Source organism: Triturus cristatus, chromosome 2_1, assembly GCF_964204655.1.
Source record: "Triturus cristatus chromosome 2_1, aTriCri1.1, whole genome shotgun sequence".
Classification (NCBI taxonomy): domain Eukaryota; kingdom Metazoa; phylum Chordata; class Amphibia; order Caudata; family Salamandridae; genus Triturus; species Triturus cristatus.
In genome coordinates, this window is record NC_140581.1 from 277,256,775 (window position 1) to 277,281,092 (window position 24,318).

General features: G+C 46.4%; 1 protein-coding gene across 3 annotated transcripts in view; it reads right to left on the bottom strand.

The window, feature by feature from the left end:
- Window positions 1-24,318, bottom strand: part of CPLANE1 (ciliogenesis and planar polarity effector complex subunit 1) — a 2,680,747-nt gene that overhangs the window by 1,492,686 nt on the left and 1,163,743 nt on the right. For all 3 annotated transcript variants that reach the window (XM_085631095.1, XM_085631092.1, XM_085631094.1), the window contains exon 31: window positions 5,423-5,494. In XM_085631095.1, coding sequence (XP_085487221.1) covers window positions 5,423-5,494 — 72 coding nt within the window. The remainder of the gene's footprint in view (window positions 1-5,422; window positions 5,495-24,318) is intronic.

Below are 24,318 nucleotides of genomic sequence, written 5' to 3' on the forward strand. Positions count from 1 at the left end.
GGCCGCGACCAAGGCAATGGCATCCCCTATTTAATCTTGTGCAATGGGAAGATGGAAACCTCCCAAGCTGGTTAGCTCGGGAAGTGAGGCCTCTGGACTCTGGGCTAAATAAAGGTGTGAGTAGTAGTAAGCGAAGGCTTGGTCTATTGCGTATGGTATGCAGTGGGTAACTCCGTATGAGTCCTGGATCTCTGGGACTATGCGGTTTGCCAGGGGATATAATGGCAGTCTGTGCAGTATCTTTCCATTTCTGTCACCTCAGCTATATACCCGGGCAATGGAGGACCTCCATAACAGTTTGGCTGAGTCTAGCTAGATTTGCTTAATCTCGTCTCTCAGTAATGCGAGCTGTCTTGTGTTGCTTTCATCCGCCGCATTGCCCAAATCCCTCTCCAGGTGAGTCACTTGGGCCTCGAGGAGGGTAAGTCGGTTGTCTTGGGCCAGTCGCTTAGCCTTGAGTTGGCTATTGGCAAAGCTGCGAATGGTGGCCTTGCCCGCTTCCCAGAGGGTGCCCAGGGAGGAGACCGAGCTCTGATTGGTGAGGAAATATTGTCGGAGTTCCTCCACGATTGCCTTACTGATATTCTTATCTTGGAGGAACCAGGCATAGTGTGTCTGTGGTGCCTCCCAGGTGGAGGAGAAGAGGTGAGTGGTCCGAGATTCCTCGGGGGAGGATGCTAATGTCAGATACTCTCCGGCATTCAGGGGCTGGCATGAAGACCATGTCGATAGGTGCGTGCGTATGGTGTGCCGCAGAGGGGTGAGTGTATTGAGTGCTTTTGGGGCACCACGTTCTCCAGACATCACAAATGCCCTCGGACGTTGTCCAGTCTACCAGTCGTTTTGCGTGTAGTGTCCTACTAGAAGAAGGTGTGCCTGTAGTGTCAAGATCTGGGTGCATAACCTCATTAAAGTCATCCCCAATCACTGTCTCGCCTAGGGGCAGGAGGAGACAACGTCGGTAACGTTTCCCAGGGTTGCACTGAGGGTAGTGGGTGGTATGCATACAGACACCAGATTAATTACGCTTCCTCCCAGTGTCCCCGACAGGGCCACCAAGCAGCCCTGAGGGTCCCTGATGGCACGAGCGGGCACAAAGGGAAGACTGCACTTCAAGAAGATAGCCACAGCGAGCGAGTCCCGCTTAAAGCCGGAAAGCCAAACTCTGTCAAACCCATATCGCGCAAGGTAAGGATAGCAGTTTCCCATAAGGTTTATCGCAGGGCGCTCTGTGCTTAACTCTGTCAAGCAGGCTACTGACATTCCATGATAGGACCCAGCGGGGCTCCTACCTATTTGACATGTGTGCCATGACCAATATGGGGGACCCAAGAGATATGCGGATCCAATGCCTCAGAGGGTCGGATCGGGCTGCGGGCCATTGTGCCTTGGGTACTTGGTGTCTAATTTGTGGGTCTTGCGTGGGCTGGTGAAAGAGGTGAGTGCTGTAAACATCTAACGAAGGTGAATCAAAACTTAGGACAACTGTCCCAAGGCCCCCTCCCCCAACCCTATACTTCTGGAACTGAAGCATCTGTCGCCCTAATAACTTCAAAGTCAAAGCTAAACTACTGCGCTTAGCGTGGAAGCTGCGTGGTGGACCCCTACTTGAAGCAGGATATGTCTGTTGCAAGGGCAGAAAATATCTGATTAGTTAGTTTGTTGGGACAGTCTGTCCCGAGCTCCTGGGCGGGCACTTGTCGGCTCCATGCAACGCTAAGGCTGGACTGCACGTGTTTTAGATCACCGGGCCCCGGGAAAGGTCTGTGTCAATAGATTCAATGTCTAGAGTCCTGGGGGGACTTCCCCAGACAAGCTTTTGTTCCTGGGGATCAGCTCCGTTGGTGGGGTTGGGAGCTTGATGGCACGTGCAGGGTCCTGGGTGGCTGCAGTGGGTGATGCTGATGCGCTCTACGATTGCCACGACCCCTTCATTAGCGTGTGCGTCTTCTCCAGGCTCCAGGAGATACAGGTGGGACAGTTCCCAGGAGGCGAGGTCGTGGCCCGGATTCTGAGGGGACGTTCCTCCTTCAGCCAGGTCCATGCTGACTCCGGGCATTCAAAGAAGTGGGGTTTGTCTTGGAAGATGACCCGGAGGTGGGCCAGGATGAGTATTGGAGGTTAAGGGAGCGTAACTTTTGTTTGACATCAGTGTATGCTGGGCCTGGCCTTCTCTGGTGTAGTCCAGGAAATTCAATTTTAGCTGATGGGCTTGTTAACTTAAAGCGGATGACGGAAGGGTCCGGAGCACTCTGACAGTGCGACCGACATCTTGACGTTCCAAGCCACGCCCCAGGTTTTCTGCTTTTTAAAGCTAGGAAAACTGTGATCCATGCCTTTATATTCTCCAGGCTGCATGACTCCAGTTCTCTTTACATGGGCCTATCCAAGAAACTACTATAGAAACTTCAGCTAGTGAAGAATTCAGCAGCTAGATTAGTACTACATCTTCCCAGACAATGTCCCATCTCACTTAAATTTTCAGGAACCTTCACTGGCTTCCAATAGTAAAGAGGATTCAGTTTAAAACACTTACACACATTCACAGAGTGGTCGATTGCCGTGACCCACATAATTTTCAAGAACTTTTCAAGTTCTATACACCGGCCAGATCTCGGCGATCCACTAATTCTTTTTCCATCTTTCCTCAAATGCTGTGTACATTTCGATGAGGAGGGTGTTCAGCAGCCGTCACAGGTGCAATATTATGGAATACCCTTTCTCGTACTCTTTATGCAACGCCAAACTGCACACAATTTCTAAAAAAAAAAAACTTTAAACCTGTTTTTTTCATAAATAACTAATCTTTCCAAAGCATTTGGTATTTTTCTATACAGTCTGCTGTCTTAGCATAAACTGCACTCTATAAATTCAAATTTTGTCTTGAAATAACTGACCAAATTTAGTAATGATCAGTCATAGCAGCACATCACAGGTGAACTTTCGCACTGGAGAGGGTAGGATAGAGAATGGTTATCAAACAGGAATTGCCATAGAGTAGACTGCAGATAGTCCAGCTTGTTTCACCAGTGGCCACAGTACCCCATGCTTGCAACACACTGTTGATTTATTAGGTTTGGCCAATTTAACATCTAGTGATGAGTGCAACTTCCTTGCCCAAGCTGACACTTCTCAATCAGAAGGTAGGGAACAAGGCATCTTGGACATACCCAATAAATACCACTACCCTATGTAGTACATTGCAACAGGCCGAAGCAAAAGGTGAATGACAGATGAACAGGCCAATGGATCAAGAGGGCTGACCCAACGCCTCTCTATGTCTGTATATTGATACATTTTTTGTGATTTGTTTTATTATTATTACATGCGGCTGACGATACAGCTGATACCTCTCAATCAGAAGGTAGGGACAAGACATCTTGGACATTCCCAATAAAAATGATTCCACTACCCTATGTAGTACAATGCAACAGGTCGAAGCAAAAGGTGAATGACAGATGAACAGGCCAATGGATGAAGAGGGCTGACCCAAAGCCTTTCTATGTCTGTATATTGATACATTTTTTGTGATTTTTTTTAATCATTACATGAGGCTGACGATGCAGCTAATGCGGTCGCTAGGCCTACAAAGATTTGCCTATGACTTTCTTAAGCAGTACAAAAGGGGGTGGTGATGGACGGAGCATCAGAACCAATCAAACACTCACACCCAGTCAACAGATCTGGGTTTGATCCATCACCATTCTTTAGCCCACTCTGCCACCCCAGTTCAGACATGGCCATATGCAAATCAGTCTGACCCTGTGCCTCATGGGAACAGTCCAGCCCGAACTGCCAAGCCATGCCTTCCCTGGACCAGAAACAAGCTTCCTAGGACCGGTTTCTGGCATTTCAGCCGTCTTCAGCCAGGCTTGCTTGAATCCAGTGGCAAAGTGAGCAAGGGACTCACGTCTGAGCATACCCTGCCAACTTATGGCGAACAAAGCAGTACAAAAGGGGGTGGTGATGGACGGAGCATCAGAACCAATCAAACACTCACACCCAGTCAACAGATCTGGGTTTGATCCATCACCATTCTTTAGCCCACTCTGCCACCCCAGTTCAGACATGGCCATATGCAAATCAGTCTGACCCTGTGCCTCATGGGAACAGTCCAGCCCGAACTGCCAAGCCATGCCTTCCCTGGACCAGAAACAAGCTTCCTAGGACCGGTTTCTGGCATTTCAGCCGTCTTCAGCCAGGCTTGCTTGAATCCAGTGGCAAAGTGAGCAAGGGACTCACGTCTGAGCATACCCTGCCAACTTATGGCAAATAAAGCAGTACAAAAGGGGGTGGAAGCTTGTTTCCGGTCCAGGAAAGGCATGGCTTGGCAGTTCGGGCTGGACTGTTCCCATGAGGCACAGGGTCAGACTGATTTGCATATGGCCATGTCTGAACTGGGGTGGCAGAGTGGGCTAAAGAACGGTGATGGATCAAACCCAGATCTGTGGACTGGGTGTGAGTGTTTGATTGGTTCTGATGCTCCGTCCATCACCACCCCCTTTTGTACCGCTTTGTTCGCCATAAGTTGGCAGGGTATGCTCAGACGTGAGTCCCTTGCTCACTTTGCCACTGGATTCAAGCAAGCCTGGTTGAAGACGGCTGAAATGCCAGAAACCGGTCCTAGGAAGCTTGTTTCCGGTCCAGGGAAGGCATGGCTTGGCAGTTCGGGCTGGACTGTTCCCATGAGGCACAGGGTCAGACTGATTTGCATATGGCCATGTCTGATCTGGGGTGGCAGAGTGGGCTAAAGAACGGTGATGGATCAAACCCAGATCTGTGGACTGGGTGTGAGTGTTTGATTGGTTCTGATGCTCCGTCCATCACCACCCCCTTTTGTACCGCTATGACTTTCTTAAGGGCATGTGTTTTGGAACATAAAGTCGGGTACCAGCTCTTCCACCTTCCGCAATGTGTGATTGAGGGCACCTTTTTTATACCCCTACACATTACTTATTAAACTACCGACTGATTAGTGGCTAAATGTATTTTAGGTGGTGCTTTTGAAATCAACTGAAATAAAATGAGCACTGGTGCAAGCAAGAAAAATGTCCCTTTGACTGCTGTGAGGGTAGTCAAATACAGCTATTACAAGGGTACTATGGGCCCCTTAGGACTCTGTGACCCGGTACCACTGCACCAATGTTATCTGTACCTTGTCACTTGCGATGCACTACAGGTTTCACTTTAGGAAGCAAATGCCAGAGTACCACAAATGAACATGTCTGAGTAGCAGCTAACGCAGCTCAAAAACACGGTTCTGTTTGAAAACGTTGTAATTAAGAAAACCTTGAATAATGCCGATTACCTGCACAAATCATTCATAAACTACACCGCACGTTCACATTCATGCAATGGAAACATCGGCGTGTTCTATGGATGCAGGAAGAAGGATAGATTGAAATACACGCCAGACTCTTACCTAGAAGTCGAAACTTTCATGTCTGCACGGACTAAGGCAGGGCTGCCGGGTTGGTCACTGGCACAGGCGGAACTGTGAAGACAGAATCAACTACAAAGTTTGCTTTTGGGAATCAAAGTAGCGTTGTTGTCAGAGTGAGGCTTTACAGACACAATACAATACCGAACAAGTGCACTCACGAGCTTAGAGCGTTCACACTGCAGCATTTTTATGGCAGTTACACACATCAGTGAGGCCGGGTGAAACTCCCACAGTGGTTTACACATTTGTCTCCATAGCAACTAGGCAGAGCCACAAACAGAAGGCACATTTCCTTCCTGGACTGTTAAACTAGCTCATGCTGCAGGAACTTCAAGGCAGAGAAAAGGTACTGGACTGTCCAGGCTGAAGACAACAGAATAGTTGTAGGCTGTTTGGCAGCTGGTCTGCTTTTCACTTGTCCAGTCTTGATCACCCCACTTTACGTCTCATGTCCTTCTGACCAATCACAGAAGAACATGGCAGATGTACAAGAAAACAGAGCACAACATGAAGCTGAGAAAAGGAGATTTTATTTTAACCACTATTATGGCTTATGAAAGGAACGAGTAAAAGTGGCTGCAGTGATAACTACTGCAACAAAAGAAGAGCCCTACTATTATGCTTCAAAACAAGTAAAAGCAGGGGGGAAGAGCTTCAGGTTTGTGGTGTGACACCTCCCAAATACATGAATTCTTGGCTTGTTAATTGGGTCTGGGAGCCCTGAAGCCGGTCTGCTGTGTCTGTGTCCATTTTTCTCGTCCTGCACCAAGAATAAAAGACAAAGCAGTGGCCTTTGATGTAAAACAGGAGAGAGAGTGAGAGATCAGAGATATACATCTAATGGCTGAATTTCACAATGTGAACCCAGATAACCTGGAATCAACACCAACTTCCCTGCTTGGCCAAATTGTGTGGTCCTAGAGAAGCATTTGATTAACCCATATGAGAACACTTTTAAATACTTTAGGTTTGATTTAATAGACTTTAATGTTCTATTTATAATAGGAATCCAGGCCATTTTTAGAGTTTACATGACTACTGATTTGCTTCTCAGTTCACAAACGGCATTGTCCAGGGGAGGGCATTAATGTTTCTTGGCTCGTGCATAGGTTCTTAGAGCTAAGCCAGACCACTGGCTCGGCTCTGGCTCGACATGCCCTATTAATTTGCTGGCACGCCCACCTCTATTTGCAACTTGGGCTTAGAACATGGGGCTGTCACTAACTTCATAAAATGATTTGTAAAAGGTGAGGCTTGGAAATATGGAGTCTTGCCTACATACACCAATTTGACCGCTCTACCATCAAGGATAATAGTAGCAGAGATGAAGATGAGTGCGCACAATGAAAATACATTTAAAATAAGTGATTCCAGGGCAGGGACTCCAGAATTTTGTGTTGTACCTGACTGTGGTCATGAGTTCCCAGGGAAAACTACCATGTCAAAGTGGAATGGACAAGGACATAGCTTCGGTGGTAGCGGGGAATGGGGGGTGGGGTGGAATGCATTCTTGGTTTAGTACTTAGGTTTAGGGGCCATGAGTTGGGTGTGCCATGTCTGTCCATTTTAATTGTTCTCAATTCACCATGAGCTTTTAACTTGTTCAGTGTTTTGGAGCCATCAGTTAAATCTATATATTGACTGGTTAACCACAAAAAATTATAAATATGTACGCACTGACGTATTCCTTAAATGGGTGCAAATGTACTACTTTTTGGAATTTACAAACATTGCCAATAGTAACTTAGGAAAGCTGCGCCTGTTTCAGGTAACCAGGTGTCCTACTAGCAATCAAACACCCAATAGGTGAAGGGATGAATGCATGCAAATAGTCTAACCAGTGGCAGTCTCTCGGGGAAGAATTCTCGCCCATCATTTTTCACCCACTGTGCCTTTCTAGACAGAGGCCCGTCTAATGCAAATCAGTGTTTACCCTGTTCCTCATGGAAACATTCCATCCCACAGCTTGGTCATCTCACCTCTCCACCCTACAGCCCACTGCTTTTTTAGTAGGGAAATTTGATAATTACCACTCCCTCCCTTTCCCCCCCCCCCCCCGAATCTCACTGACTAAGCTACGCCCATGTAAAAGACCCCAGCAAAATCCATATAGTATGGTGTTTTCAACCTCTATGTGATTTTTTTAAAAACTTTCCTATATTGGATGTAAGTGACATAGTCGCTGTATTAGGAGATTGGCTGTTCCAATGCGTCGCCCATCTCCTGTAAGAAAAATGCACGCTTCAAAAACGTAAAAAATCCCTAGACCTCAACACTTCAAAGTTCTTAAAAAATTGTATATAAATAAATAAAAAAGTAACACGTAAAACTGAACGAACATTTTTAAATGTTTGTAAACATGGAGGAATTTAGCTAAAAGTTATGTTGGTATCCCCAGATTTGTGGTAGGAAGAGAATACAATGTGGGTGGCATCAATTGAAATTAGAAAAGCTCCAACCTTACCGAAGTAATTTTTTTAATATATGTGATTGAGAATAAAATTAAATATTTCATAATTTGTGTATTTGTTTGAGGAATACGTGTTTCTGTATTTTTTGTGTATTGTTTTGCAGTTCAAATAATTGAAATTGCTTACGCTGGTGTCCCCAGCTTCCAGTAATGACTAAAAATGATTTACTGGGGGTGCCCGAAGTCCACCGAAGTTCAAAGGTTAAGAACCACTGTTTCAGGACATGACGTGCACAGTCGTCACGGAGTTTTCTTCAACAATCTTTAAAACGAACAATCCACAATAAAAATTGCTTCTAATAAACTTAACTGTAATAAGCGGAGTAACTCTTACAACGGAAAAAAGATGAAATGGAAAAGGCAATTATGGATCAATTGTTTTAAGCTTTTAATATCGTTAGCGTATTTTCTACATTTTGCACAGGGAGGGATGGCGAAATGTCTGATCTTGGTTCCAATAATTTTGCACGTAACCCTGCCAGACAACCAAGTCATGTTTTGGATCCAAAAAAAAACATAATTTCCATACCCGTTTTCAGTGAAACCGTTTGATAAAATCAAGCAAATATTCCAGGTTTCTGGAATTTGAATATATAGAACATAATTCAGGGCACTAAACTGAAAACTCATAGGTCAGTCGGTGATCAGTTAGTCGTCTAGCATGAAAGGAAAACTAATCGAGGTTCGGAGGCAATCCAAACGTTTAATAACTGGTGAGCAGAGGGAACTGACGTTAATATCGTAGGAGGAAAAGTAACCATAACTTTTAACAACGTTTTCTCATTAGCCATGAGTCATACCCAATGGGCACTAAAGGAATGTGTCAGCTGGAGGCCCTGTCCACTGAATGATTTTGGCATGGGTACCGGAAGTGGCCATGGTCAGTGAACAATGACAGGGCATCTGTCCTCTTAGTGGAGCTGAAGCTGTTTATCACCAAGGCATCTTATCTAGGGGACCATATCCGTGATATCCTGTATGTTGTTATTGGAGTTTCCACCAGTGACGTCACAGGTGCCATTGATCAGGTGATGAGCAACGCAAGCTTAGATAACCATGACTGGCTAGTATTTATGATCGTTTTTAGGATTTACATAGTAACCATGAAGTTCCTTCAACTGAAGATTGTTACAGACTTGTTCAGTTAATATATAGCTTCGTGTTATTACTCTTGAACATTATTATCCTATGCACATTGTACAGCCACGACAATATTCCCATTCTCGCTAAGATGTGAGCTCTCCTGTTACTGTTCATGGATGAGCCAGCACTGACGATCCAATCCGCGATTAATATAATTTCCTCGCGACCTTTCAGATGTGTGGTGAGCAAGAAGCACTCACTGTTACTAAAGGAAAAAACTAAACCCAAGGTGTGTGCTTCCAAAGGAATATGCCACAGAAATGTAGTATTAGTGGCTGTGAGAATCAGGTTATTAATAGTTTTGATTAATTAGTTATGGATTTGTGTGACTGTTATATGTTCTTAGAGTTGGTACAGGCCAAAGAGCAAGATACGTCTGGTACATTAGGCATCAGCAATTAAAGGGTTTGCATGCATTATGAGAAAGAATAACATGGCAGGGGCAATCCAACAGAAAACTAAGTATTTATTAGGGTGTTAGAGTAAACCCTCACTAAAGTCTTATAAGAGGAATTTGGAGTAGAAGCAATCGAATATTCAACCACTCCAAAACATGCTTTACTCTGCTCCGCCTCATGGATAATTTGAGTGTTTGACTTAAAAATTTAAGAGAGCATCATCTCCGTGCTGTAGACAATCCATATCGATCTCCACCAGTCCTCCCTACTTCAAAAAAAGGAGCTTATACATGTCTCTTCACTGACACAATCTCCACTTCACTTTAGCCCTTGATCGCCACAAATTACATAGATTCTCCTGTGCACCTTAGATTTTTCTCTACATAGCCTAATGCAGTGCCTAGCCAAAATCACATCTTATATTGAAGACCTTGCTCTGGATGTTGAGATGATCCAGATAGCCTCCCCATCTAACCCAGGAGTGATGTAATCTTTTAGTGGGCCTTGACCGGACAGCCTTTTTCAGTTTACTGCATTTGTTCCAGACTGATGACACTCTCCTCTGAAGGATAGACTATTTTATTGTATCCAGATTGGCTCCTAGATAGGTTCGTTTTTTGAATGGGAGTAGTTATGACTTTTGATAATTTACTTGTAGACTTTGATTTCTTAACAGTCTGCAAGTTCCTTTTTGATCTATTTATTTAACAAACGCAAGTCTAGGATTGGTCTTAACCCTGCTTTTGGGCCTTTCTTTTTATTAATAAATATCTCAAATACATGCAGTGATGTCTTGATGGCGTTGGTGAGCCAGTCGTTTGTTGATGGCTCGACGGTGACAAGAATCAAGGACAGGGCTTCAACGCTGATAATCTCCAATGCCATTGTTTTCAATGTCAAAAAGTTGGTAAGTCCTGCAGATCGCTGAGCTCTGTTCCCATGCCTGCGGTGGGAAGATATAGCACCCACCTTAGACAGCAAACATATTAGGGCAAAGGCTCTCGATGTCAACAGTTAAATTCTTGACATTGATTTAAAATGATGTGTAGAGTTACTACGTCGATGGTGAGTATGTTTACTTTGTTTTTCTCTCTGAAGATGTCTCACTTGAGGAGTACTTGCCAGAGTGTGATTTTATTAGGCAGAGATGCTTGAGAAGTTGGCCCTTAAACTGCTTCTCATCTTTCTCTCCTGTTCAGTATTCATATTTTCAAGCACTCCTTAAAGTCTGATGAGCTCCCACTCCTTAAGGGTTTTTTTTGGACATCTATTGACAGATAGTCCAGTAACAAGCATTTGCAATGCAATAGGTCTTGCAATTATGCGAGTTTGAGCTATTGACATTGCAAATGACAATGCCTTTTATTTTTGTTTTCGTTCTTTAAACATAAATAAAAGGCATTGTCATTTACAATGCCAATAGCTTTAACTCGCGTAAATGCGCGACCTATTGCATTGCAAGTGCTTGTTTATTTGTGTTTAAGCACTTTACGTCACCGTTCTGTACTTCTACAGCCAATCCTCTGCTGTCCATCTGATTACCCCCAGCATCTGTCTATCACCCTCTGTTGTCTGTCTGCTAGCCCCCAGCACCTCCCACCAACCCTTCGTTGTCCGTGCGTTTGCTCCCAGCCCCTCTCTCTAGCCCACCACTGTCCGTCTGCTTGTCCCACCCATACCGATCATCCTCCGTTGTATATGTTGACCCCCACCCACTCTCCCGCCATTGTCTTTGTTGCCCCCACATGCCCTCCCCTCTGTTGTCTACGTTGCTGTACAACATAGCTAAGTAAACATTTACATCGTCAGTATCTCTTGTTGGAGACACCTTTCGGCTTTGATAATGCTTGTTTTAATAGTGCTGCTTTTTAACAAGTTTCTGATTTGTAAGCTCTGTAAATAAGAGGTTTTTCTATCACTCAATTTAATGACAATCATTCTACCGACCTTCAGAAAAAAATAGGGCTGGGGTTACTTCCTTCCGACATAATTGAAATATACAGATTTCGTGCAATTCCATAACTACTCTCTGGTACACCAGTTGTCGCAAAACGTAATGTACAACCAAATGTCTGATTTTATTTTGTCACTGCAATACAGAGCGTGAGTAGTTACAAAATAACAATCCATGCAGAATAGTAGATTACACAAACGTACAACAAGCATCTTCTGCCACTAGAGTCCAATCCGTAAAAGCTTAGCAATAGGTTGCCAGAATGCTCCATGTATTAAGTCCATTGAAGCACTGCTGCACACACAAAAGGGCGCATAGTCTTGAAAATGCAATTGCAAAACGCATCACAAATGGAAGTCACAGACAGCCCAGGAATCTATAGGCGTTTTTCCATCTAAACCTACAAGTGAGATGCAGAGGCTGCAATAATGAATAGCTTACCTACAGGTTGTGGAGGCAGTCTGGGGAGTTACTGGAGTGGCTGTGTGTGGGAGGTCAGTGGAAGAGAAGGATGGAGGCCAATGTTAGTGTAAACAACTGATGTGTATAACAAATGGGTTTCCAGGCTAGTGAGACATCTACGGTGTACTACTGTACGTAGCTACCAGCCAATAGTAATTTTACTGTTTCTACCAATAGCATGTGTGGCTATTAGCAGTTGGCAGTCTGAAGGATGGGCTTCCTACTGATATTAATTCTGCCAAACACACTATATTTTCCAATCCAGGACTCTTAGTTTATGTCCTCTTGTGACTGAAATCTATAATCAACGTTATTGCTGTAGAGTCATCCATTGCACGACACCCTGCTAACGAGCTAAATTGTGTCATTTTAGGACAATTCCTCAGTGCGTGTTGTTCCTTTGCTCTTGGAGGACCCTTGGAGAATAAGCCCCTGTGCTGGGCAGAGCTCTAAGCAGAAATCGGATTAAATAGCTTTGCAAGGCCTTCTGTTCAAACCAGAACATACTAAAGGAAAGCAAATGGCTTCTGTCAGTTGGAGACTGCCATGGGCTCACACACTGGAATTGCTAACATACCACCCTTAAAGTGCCTTCTTCTCTTACACTGGTAAATTATCGCAAAAGGGCTAAGTCACTGAATTTCGCCAACTGGTGTGGTAGCCACAGTTCCTACCGGCAGAAGAATCCAGTTTAGGTCCACAAGACAGGCATCCACACCAGATTTTCAGGATATCAATGTACATACATTGAATGTAAATGAAGCTTACTATTGGAAAGCAGCTTTGTTGAAAATGTGACCTAGCTCCTGAACCCAAGGTGAATGCTCACTACCACACCCATGGATTTCAGGGGTAATCACCTGTCATCAATTCTTAATGTCCCCAAAGTATTTCCCAAGTTTGAAATGTGAGTCTGATCTGTTTGTATAAAACAGTAAACTGTAAAGGAAAAGACAATAACAAAAACGCACATTAGCTCCATAAGTGCCAGCTTCAAATACATAAGCCCAGTTCGGGAAGGGGCTCACACCACAGAAATACTTTCCATGTATAAAAAAGTACAGTTTGAACTTTGAAGACAAATCGTCTTTGTGAACCCATGTACATTGGGTCCACAGACTGCTGTGTGGAACCATTGTGTTTGATGAAGCGTTCAGTCATGCACTGCTGCCCTGCCCACACTGGAATGGATCACGCTGCAATTTTTCACACAAGAAAATTGCAACAGTAGTAAGCGCTATATAAGTGCAATCACAGTACAATACAGTGCGATGCATAGGGCTATGCACCGCAATAAACGTGTGCGAGAGCAAAGGGGTTGGAGAGGAGTGAGGGTACTGATGCACAATACACGCAGAGACAAATCTGGCAGGCACCAGAGCTTGCACCAAACTCTTTTCACATGCACAGACACTTGTTATACTTCTTCATGCGAACAAAAAGAGGTGCGCCCCCTAAACAAGGCTGTCCTATTCCTCTCAGCGATACCGCTGTTCACTGCGCGCAAGTCTGGGTAAACTGCCTGCCTGGGCTGTGCAGGTTGTCACTGTACGTCTCACAATTACAAAGAAGAAATAAACACAAACGGCGCGATAGAAAAGGCAGTTGATAACTGGCATTTCGTACCCTGTGAATGCCCTTAAAGCAAAGCAATGCAGCGAAAGAAAAACAACACGCAGCCCACAGCTCGGAAACTAGCGGTTGCTGCCCATTAGAGGCGTGCAAGAAGTAGAAGGGGTTAACGGCTTACCAGGTGGCTGCCGCGCACTCTCCTCCATCTGCCTGTCCCGCAGCCGCCTCTCAGTGTGGCGATAGAGCCCAGCCAGAGCTCCAGTTGAGACTGTACCCGATCAAGCTGACTGACGCAGCTTTTTCTGAATCTACACGCGGAGCGCTGTCCCGCTTTCGATTCTTCTACCGAGAAATACTCTCAGTGCATTGTCACTGTTAATCCACAAAGGGATTCTACAATGCTACGGCTGTGGCATATAATTAATTGAGCCCATCTGGCCCACCTTCATACCCCATTGGATTGACAGCCTGTCCTCACATTGAGTACCCGGACGGGTCCTCATGTGAGTAAACCTTTTTCCTCTTTTCTTCACGTGTGGCACATCATTTTCACAAGGCTGCGCAACCATATATTCAGATGTCCCTTCATCAATAGTCCTGAAGAGACCCCACATTGTTTTGAGGGTCGAAACACCGTCGACATACAGAAGAAGCGAACCATTTCCCCAGCACATATCACTGTATATAGTTGCTGTTCACATGGAATTATTATGATAATGGTCGACTTGTACAAACTGTGGAAACCTTGTATTCAATATTCACATTGTCACTTAGGTTTAGGTTCCCTTTGTCACTTGGGACACTATGCACAAATGTTGTTTTGATGTATAATGTTTACTCCTAACTTTATTATTTAAAAAACTCCATAAAATATACTACACAAAATGCATACGGTGTGTTAGTGGTTCCTTCGCGCTCTGCCATTATCTAACCCTCTATATCGCAATTGTGCTTATGTATCATAACCTCATAGTACATTATTCCACAGGAACCATAGTTTTTCGTTTATAATCCCGTTGAGACTGAGCATGCCTAGTACAGGAACTGCAAGCGCGAGCTCCCCCGCCTCCACCAGCCTCCAGAGAGCTCGAGCTGCCTGAAAGTTTTAGGAAGGGAGCTTGCTTCGCTATTTCCGCACAGGTGTCTTTCAAATATCGAAGAAATCAAGGCTGAAACGGCCTTTCTAGGCAGAGCCACTGCTAATCAGCAATCTGGCAGAATCTTTCTACATTTTCGCTTCTTCTGAGTTTTTCGTCATGTGAATTAGCTTAACAGCCGGATTAACAAGCGCTCGCCATAGCGCTGTTTATATTTGCATCGTGCTTTCACTTTCAGTGAAAGCAAAATCATGATGCAAAAATAAACACGCGGCGCCCTGTCTCCTTTTGGGAGGCCCATCAGGACTGGATCTCAGATGCTTGTTTACATAACAAGCCTCTGAGATAAGAAAATGCTTCACAACAGCCGTGAAGCAGAAGACCCAGTCCGGATGGGACGTACCAAAAGGACAAAGGGCGGTAACACAGAAGCCTCATTTTCAATGGGAAGCCACCATTTACCATAAATGGTGACGCTACCCAATGAAAATGAGGGGCGGGGTTTCAAGCCCAATTCTGAAATATACTCACCCACAATATTTCTCGCAGACACAAGCAGCGCATGCGCGCTACAACGCAGGTCTGTGAGACCTAAAAAAGGAGGAAGACACACTACACAGATCTTGTGAGGGGCTCAGACTACTTTCTTTCTGCCAAGGAGGGACACCTCTCAAACAAAGAAGGCATTTTGAGAGGAAAAACTCTATTCTAAATGTGGACACAAATTAGGTCACTCGACCGACAGTTGTCAAAGATGGCAAGTGAAAATGAAATTTTGTTCCTTCTCACAGGAGTCAGAAAAAAGAACTGAATGTGTGTGGCAAACCAATGTACAAAGCATCCTGGGTAGAGGGACTAATTGGAGTTCTTAAAGGGACAGGACTCTTTACACTCTGTTTACATTAGAAGTCTCAGGTTACACTTTTTCTATTATACTTTTACCCTGCCTTTGCACCTATGATGTTGAAATGTAGATTTAAAATGTTGCCAGGATAAACCTGTTCGGTTTTCCAGAAAATATTTCACTTGTGATAGACTTTTTTTCAGTGTACTGTTTCCTCCTAGGATAAATAGATCCTGGACACCAGAGGCAGGATACCTTTGCAGGTGATAGTGCGCTTTACAAATAAACGTAGCAAACACAAGGAGATGATGGATGGAGCGGTGAAACTTTTCAGACAGACACTCACCCCCAGTCACAGATCTGGGTTGAATTCATCATTGTTCTTTAGCTCACTTCGCCACCTCAGTTCAGACCGAGCTATATGCAAATCAGTCTTGACCCTGTGCCTCATGGGAACAGTCCAGCCTGAACTGCCAAGTCATGTCTTCCCTGAACCGGAAACAAGCATCCTGGGACCGGTTTCGGAGTAACACCCCACATCAGCCAGGCTAGCTCGAATCCAGTGGCAAAGTGAGCAAGGGACCCACGTCTAGGCATACCCTGCCAACTTAGGGCAAACAAAGCAATCACAAGGAGATGATGGACGGAGCGCTGAAACTCTTCAGACACTCACCCCCAGTCACAGATCTGGGTTGAATCCATCATCGTTCTTTAGCTCACTACGCCACCTCAGTTCAGACCCAGCTATATCTAAATCAGTCTTGACCCTGTGACTCATGGGAATAGTCCAGCCCGAACTTCCAAGCCAGGTCTCTGCGAGGTATCTGTGCGAGGGTGAGGCGTGTGGAGCGGAGGTACCTGGGAGGTCGGTGGAAATGCAGGTGGTGGTTCATGTAGGTGGGTCCTTAGTCGTGAAGGGCTTTGTAGATGTGGGTCAGAAGCTTGAATTGGCATCTCATCAAGGTGGCGAGCCAGTGCAGGTCCTTCAGGTGCTTAGTGATGTGGGGCCTCATGGGCAGGTTGAGGACCAGTCTGGCTGCTGCTTTTTGGATCGTCCGGAGTCTTTTCATGACTTCGGTGGTGATGCCTGCATAGAGTGCGTTGCCGTAATCCAGCTGGCTGGTGATGAGCGCCTGGGTCACCGTTCTCCTGGTGCTGATGGGGAGTTACTTGAAGACTTTGCGGAGCACGCAGAGCATGTGGAAGCAGGCTGAGGAGACTGCGCTGACCTGACATTTCATGGAGAATTCGCTGTCCAGGATGATGCAGAGGTTGCGGGCTTGGTCTTTTGGAGTGGGGGTGGGTAAGAGTACCGATAGCGAGCAGGAGTCGTTCCACAGTGCGGTGTGTTTGCCAAAGATTAGAACTTCAGGTTTTGTCAGAGTTGAGCATCAGGCAGTAGTTCTTCATCCAGGCAGAGACATTCTTCATACAGCTGTGTAAGGTAGGGTCTGCTGAGAGAGAAGATGAGCTGGGTATCGTCGGGGTAGGATATGATGATGATGATGTCGTGCACTTTGATGATGTCTGAGAGTGGTGCCATGTAGATGTTGAAAAGGGTTGGACTGAGGGATGAGCCTTGAGGGACACCGCAGATGGCGTGTTTGGGTTGTGAAGCGAAGGGAGCTCCTCTGGTGCACAAAGCACCAGTTACTTACTTGTGTAACGATATATCTGTGAGAGACATTAGTTAGTGATAGATTCCTTACCTTAGAATTTTCCCCAGGCATCAGACTGGATCCGGAAAGTTTTTCGTCAGCAGTACCCCTGCGTGTCGGTAGGCGTACGACGGTGGCGTCGTAGTTGCCGAGATGACATCGTCGGAGCTACTTAGACACGCCCAAGCGCGCGGACGTCAGTTCTGTACACAACATTTCTGTGCCAGGAATGCAGAGCCATTCCAGAGACTGACTACTGATGCAATAGAACTAGGGACCTGAAAAGGATGACCTGAACCCTAGATAACAGTTCGCAGAATGGGGAGGATGGGCGGGCGGTAAGGAATCTATCACTAACTAATGTCTTTTACAGATATATTGTTACACAAGTAAGTAACTTGTGCATCTGAAAGAGACACGTTAGTGATAGATTCCTTACCTTAGAATACATACCCAAGCAATACCAACACCGGAGGATGGTCTGCGAAAACAAATCACACCAGAAAGTCACGGAGAACCGACCGTCCAAAGAAGCAGTCTCTCTGGACTTGACTGTCAAGGCAATAGTGCTAAGTGAAAGTGTGCAGCGAGGCCCACGTAGCTGCCTGACAAAGATATCTTGCAGGGGGACACCTCGTTCCAATGCTGTGGTAGCTGCTGTGGCCCTGGTAGAATGGGTGCGCAGTCCAACCGACGGTTCCTTTTTAGCTAGAGAGTAACAGGCTTTAATGCACAAGACAACCCATCGGGAGATAGTCCGCTTGTGCACAGGTTGGCCTTTTTTGGCTCCCATGTAGCCAACAAAGAGCTGGTAATCCACCCAGAACTATTGTGTGCGGTTGAGATAAAATGAAAGCGCATGCTTTGAGTCCAGACGGTGGAGCCTCTCTTCCTCTCTTGAAGGGTGCGGAGGGGGAAAGAAAGTGGGTAAAGTGACAGTTTGCCCAAGATGAAAGGCAGGTACTACTTTAGGCAGAAAGGAGGGATGTGGTTGAAGCACAACCTTATCAGGATGAATTGCCAGGAAAGGAGGTTTACATGAAAGAGCCTGGAGCTCACTCACACGCCTAGCGGCGGTGATGGCCACCAGGAAGAACAATAGTTACTTACCTGTAATCTGTGGTTCTTCTCCAGTATTTGGGGTGTCTTTCATAGATTCACATGCCTGAATCAGAGTAGATAGCAGTACATAACCTTATGCTCATAAGACGCTACTTTGTATCATAGACCATATACATTATGAAACAGTATAACCATAGAGAAATACATGTGTGCTTCAACATATGTAAAACAATTTCAAGCCACAAATAGTATGGAAAAAAAAAGCGTCTTATAAAAGCATAGTGGAGGAGGGAGAACAGAGGCTCACCTTATTTGAAAAGATTGCGTAGAACAGCTTGTCCCACTGATCCATCCGCATCACTTGCAGCCTCCAAACAGTAGTGTCTGGTAAACGTATGGCAGCTGGACCATGTTGCCCCTTTACAGATCTGGTGAAGAGGCACACCGGCAAAAAGAGCTGTAGATGAAGAGATTGCTCTCGTAGAGTGTGCTCTTGGGGTCGCTTGCAATGGTCTTCCAGCTTGATCATGGCATAAACAAATTGCAGCCGAGATCCAGCGAGCTATGGTTGGCTTTGATACTGAATGGCCTTGACGTGGTTTGTCATATGCTACCAGGAGCTGGTCCGATTTGCGCAGTGGTGCTGTCCGCTGTAAGTAAAACTTCAGACATCTTTTGATGTCTAGGGAATGCAAGGCCCTTTCTGCAGCTGTTTGCGGATTTGGGAAGAAAGTTTTCAAAACTATGGGTTCATTAAGATGGAAATCCGTCGGGACCTTTGGCATAAATTTTGGATTAGTGCGCAGTGTGAGAAGTTGGCCTGATGTATGATGTCACTAGTTCTAGTGTACACCTTATATCAGTCTAAATACCCTTATGGTGATTGGTTGTAAAGTCAACCTTATAGACCAGCTATCCTAGTGGTAGCATGGACAAGAGCAGTCTTAGGCTAAACTCTGAATGGCATGTGAAGCCAGCTGTGATACCATATATAATCCCTTGAATACCAAATGAAAGGACACCACAACAGATATATATATAAAATAAAGTGTATTTATTCTAGTCAAACCCTCAGCACTCTTTATGAGATTAGAGGTAAGTACAACACAGTCTTATTTATGCATACATTAAGTCACACAGGTAAGTAATACAGTTAGGCCCTAGGGGCCACGCAAACCATATACTAAGTAAGTGGTATAAGGACCACTGTCACGGAAATAGGATAGGCCTAGGCCTAGGGAATCGCTGGGGCTACACTATACTACCAAAGGTTAGGAAGTGGGAGGCCCACGGGATTCAGGTGCAGAGTAGAAACACTCACGCGTAATGCGTAAAAGTCATTAGCAATAGTACAGTTTAGAAATAGATAGATTTAGGACACTTCCGGAGTAGCTAGGAAGTCGAGACTGGAAAACTAGACACTAGGATAGTCACTATCCTGATGAGCACCGGAGTACCCAAGTTACCTAGCCCACAGGCTGCGGGTGCATAGGGGTGAAGTTGCGTCGGGTTTCGTCGACGACTCCTATGGATGCCTGAAGAAAGATGCTGACAGGCAGTCAGTGAAGAGTGTCCGGTGGATCCCAAGGCTAGGATCAAGAAGAGAGGAGACCTGCAAGCAGAAGGGACAGAGTCAAGGTCACTAGCCAGTGACCACGTGGAACCAGGAAGGAACCAGGCGATGTCGTGAAGATTGCAGGTGAAGGTGAAGCTTGTCGCTGCAGCCACGAGGACCAGGGAACGTCGAGGACGACCAGGACCAGGAGGCGAGCTGTCCCACGAAGGCTCTTGCTGTCGGCGGCGTCGAAGTTGAACTAGGACTCACCAAGCCTTGGCAAGCGGAACCCACGCAGAACGGAGGACTTGCTTCGGGTGCAGACCAGGAAGGTCTGGGGTGCTTCTTCTTTGCAGAGAAGCGGGAGCCAGTCTGGAGGAGCCAAACCAGCGCAGAAGATTTCAGGATGCGTCGTCACAAAGGCCACTAGCCAGCGGGCAAGCAACCGGACAGACGCGGCAAGCAGGAAAATGCAGAAGGGCCCCACGCAAGACTCGTGGAGTGTGGGGGGCTGGTCTTCGGTGCAGATGGTGCTTGGGGGTGGGGCTTCTCAATCCCCGGTGCACAACTTCGAGGGTGCCTCAGAAGCTGCGCTTGAAGATACTAGCCACTTTTCCCAGGTAGCCGGTCCCACGTCTCTCGTCGCCTCCACGGATCTCAGCTCTGCTGTGGATGTGGATCAGGGTCGGAGAAGTCTGGAAGTCAAGGCTCTGGTCGGGCTCTGCAGTCGGTCCCTCGTAGAACTTTAGCAAAGCAAAGGGTAGTCTCTTGATGGTGCCTGTTTGCACAGGGTAGCCACTCCTTGGCCACAAGGGAGATTCTTCAGTCTTCTTCTTTCGTCGAATGTCGAAGGTCCAGAGTTTCTGTTCAAGTTTGCAGGTTCAGGATAATCTAAAGTCTTGAGGCCCAACTCCCACTCTTATACTAATCTGGGGGGCTGGGATACCTGCTAGGTCACGCCTTATGGGTGGGACCTGGGAGGGGGTGGTTACACCCACTTCCCTTTGTCCAGTTTCGCGCCAGAGCTGGGGCTGGAGTGCCCCAGCGCCGGTTTGAACTGGACTATGCAAGGAACACCTTGTGTGCCCCAGGCATGTCTCATTCCTTTCAGCCCACCCTGCCCCAATACACTAAAGGCTGTCTGGGGAGGTGCTAGCACCTCCCCAAGCAGGAAACCTATTGTCCAGGCCTCCCTGGCTGGGATCACTCCCAGCAGCAGGAGGTCAGACTTGTGTCGTGGCAGCAGCATCCATTTTGTGATGCTGAGGCTTTGGTCAGAGGCTAACAGTGAAGTATGATTTTAACATGTCTTTCCCTCTAGAAGGGGGGAATAATATCCTCATGTCCAGAAATGGTATGGGGGTATTATTCCACAGTGTTAGACACCTTACACGACCTGTTTTGATAAAGCCAAACCATAGTTACCATAACCGTTTAAGATTATAAGGCACTTTAAGAGTATATGGTAGGCTATATCATAGAACAGCTATAAGGACGTGGTTCTGAAAGCTGCAGACAGGCTCAGCTCATGCTAGAGCACCATCTCACATGTTACCAAGCACTCTGCCTCCAGGATTGTTAAGGCCTGCCATAGGAGTGACTGATAGGTACACATGTGTCTATATGTAAATTAGGTATAGGAATACTACACCTAAGCAAGGGGTGATTACACGACCTTGCCCCAGCTGAGTGATCAGCCAGTTGTGTCAAAATGGAAGGCCAGGCCAGGGGTGGCATAATACATGCTGCAGCCCCTGGTAGGCCTAGGGTACACCTATGCCCTGGGTACCTAGGGTACACTGTACAGGGGCCAATAAGGTGACCCTATCCAAATGGGTTATGCACCTAAAGTACATAGTATCAATTTAGAGAGAGAACAGCAGGGCTGTGGGTCTGATTAGCAGGCCCACAGCCACATCTAAGTCGAAAACCAGTAAAGCAAAAGCAAAAATTGGGGGTGAACATAGAAAGCAGACCCTACTCTCCTACACAACCCCCCCAAACTTAGGGACATTAAACTAACCTTGACCAGTTGAGTCTTCATGTTCTAAGTGGAAATATCTGGAGAGTCCATCTGCATTGGCATGGTCAGTCCCAGGTCTATGTTCCACTGTGAAGTCCATCCCCTGTAGGGAAATGGACCACCTAAGAAGTTTGGGATTTTCACCCTTCATCTGATTTAGCCACAAGAGGGGCTTATGGTCTGTCTGAATCTTGAAGTGGGTGCCAAACAAGTATGGCCTCAGCTTCTTCAGGGCCCAAACCACAGCAAAGGCCTCCCTCTCAATAGCTGACCAACGTTTCTCTCTAGGGGTCAGCCTTCTACTTATAAAAGCAATGGGCTGGTCTTGACCATCTACATTCAGTTGTGAAAGAACAGCTCCCACACCTAACTCAGAAGCATCTGTCTGGACAATGAACTCTTTGGAGTAGTCTGGACTTTTCAGAATAGCTGCACTGCACATGGCCTGCTTCAGGTCATCAAATGCTTTTTGACAGCTTACTGTCCACTGAACTTTCTTTGGCATCTTCTTGGAGGTCAAGTCATTAAGTGGTGTCACAATGGACCCATAGTTCTTAACAAACTTTCTGTAGTACCCAGTCAGGCCCAAGAAAGCTCTGACCTGAGTCTGGGTAGTTGGAGGAGTCCAGTCCTTATGGTCTGGATCTTGCTCTCCAGTGGTTGAACCTGACCCCCACCAACTAGGTGGCCCAGGTATACAACCTTGCTCTGCCCTATCTGGCACTTAGTGGCCTTGATAGTGAGGCCTGCCTTTTGCAGGGCATCTAAAACATTCCTCAGGTGGACCAGGTGATCCTCCCAGGTGGAGCTAAAGACAGCAATATCATCAAGATAAGCTGCACAATAATCATCCAACCCAGTAAGGACTTGATTCACCAACCTTTGGAAAGTGGCAGGTGCATTCTTCAAACCAAAGGGCATTACCACAAATTGATAATGTCCTCCTGGGGTCGAGAAAGCAGTTTTGGCCTTTGCACTCTCAGCTAGTCTGATTTCCCAGTAGCCTGCTGTCAGGTCAAATGTGCTCAAATGTGCTCAAAAAACTTAGCAGCTGCCAGTCTGTCAATGAGCTCATCTGCCCTAGGTATTGGGTGGGCATCTGTCCTAGTGACAGCATTGAGACCTCTGTAATCCACGCAAAACCTCATCTCTCTCTTACCATCTTGGGTGTGAGGCTTTGGCACAAGGACTACAGGACTAGCCCAAGGGCTCTCTGAAGGTTCAATGACTCCCAGCTCCAACATTTTTTGTACCTCAACTTTTATGCAGTCCCTGACATGGTCAGGTTGCCTGTAGATTTTACTCTTCACAGGCAGACTGTCACCAGTGTCCACCTCATGGGTGCACCAGTTTGTCTGACTTGGGGTCAGAGAGAACATATGTCTGTAGGATTGCAGAACCTGTCTGCAGTCCTGTTGCTGATGGACAGTGAGGCTGTCAGAAAAGACCACACCATCAACTGAGCCATCATCAGGGTTCTGAGTCAACAGGTCTGGGAGAGGGTCACTCTCTTCCTCCTGCCCCTCATCAGTAGCCATGAGTAGCCCCATGTCTGCCCTGTCAACATATTCCTTCAATCTGTTAACATGAAGCACCCTGTGGGGGCTTCTGGGAGTCCCAAGGTCCACCGAGTAGGTGACTTCTCCCTTTTTCTCAACAATAGTGTGGGGTCCAGACCATTTGTCTTGGAGTGCTGCTGGGACCACTGGCTCCAACACCCACACTTTCTGCCCTGGCTGGTAAACAGTCAGCACAGCCTTTTGGTCATGCCAAGCTTTTTGGAGTTCTTGGCTTGCCTCAAGGTTTTTAGAAGCCTTCTTCATATACTCTGCCATCCTGGAGCGGAGACCAAGTACATAATCCACTATGTCCAGTTTGGGTTGTCTGAGAGGTCTCTCCCATCCTTCCCTTACCAAACACAGGGGTCCTCTTACAGGATGCCCAAACAAAAGCTCAAAAGGGCTGTAGCCAACCCCCTTTTGTGGGACCTCTCTGTAAGCAAACAGAAGGCAGGGTAAAAGGATGTCCCATCTTCGCCTAAGCTTGTCTGGTAACCCTTTTATCATTCCCTTTAGGGTCTTGTTGAATCTCTCAACAAGCCCATTGCACTGTGGGTGATAGGGTGTGATGAACTTGTAGTTCACACCACACTCCTTCCACATTGCAGTCAAGTATCCTGACATGAAGTTGGCACCTCTGTCAGAAATGACCTCCTTTGGAAAGCCCACTCTGGAGAATACTCCAAGCAGGGCCCTTGCCACAACAGGAGCTGTTGTGGTCCTCAGGGGAATAGCTTCTGGATACCTGGTGGCATGGTCCACTATCAACAGTATGAATCTGTGCCCAGATGCTGTTTGTGGGTCCATTGGTCCTACAATATCTATGCCCACTCTTTCAAAGGGGACCCCCACCACAGGTAGTGGTATGAGGGGGGCCTTTGTGGTGCCACCTGATTTGCCACTGGCTTGGCAGGTGACACAGGAGCGACAAAACTCCTTAGTATCTTCTGACATATGGGGCCAGTGAAAGTGAGGGACAAGCCTGTCCCAAGTCTTGTTCTGGCCTAAATGTCCTGCAAGGGGAATATCATGGGCCAAGGTAAGAAGGAAGCCTCTGAACTTCAGTGGTATGACCAAC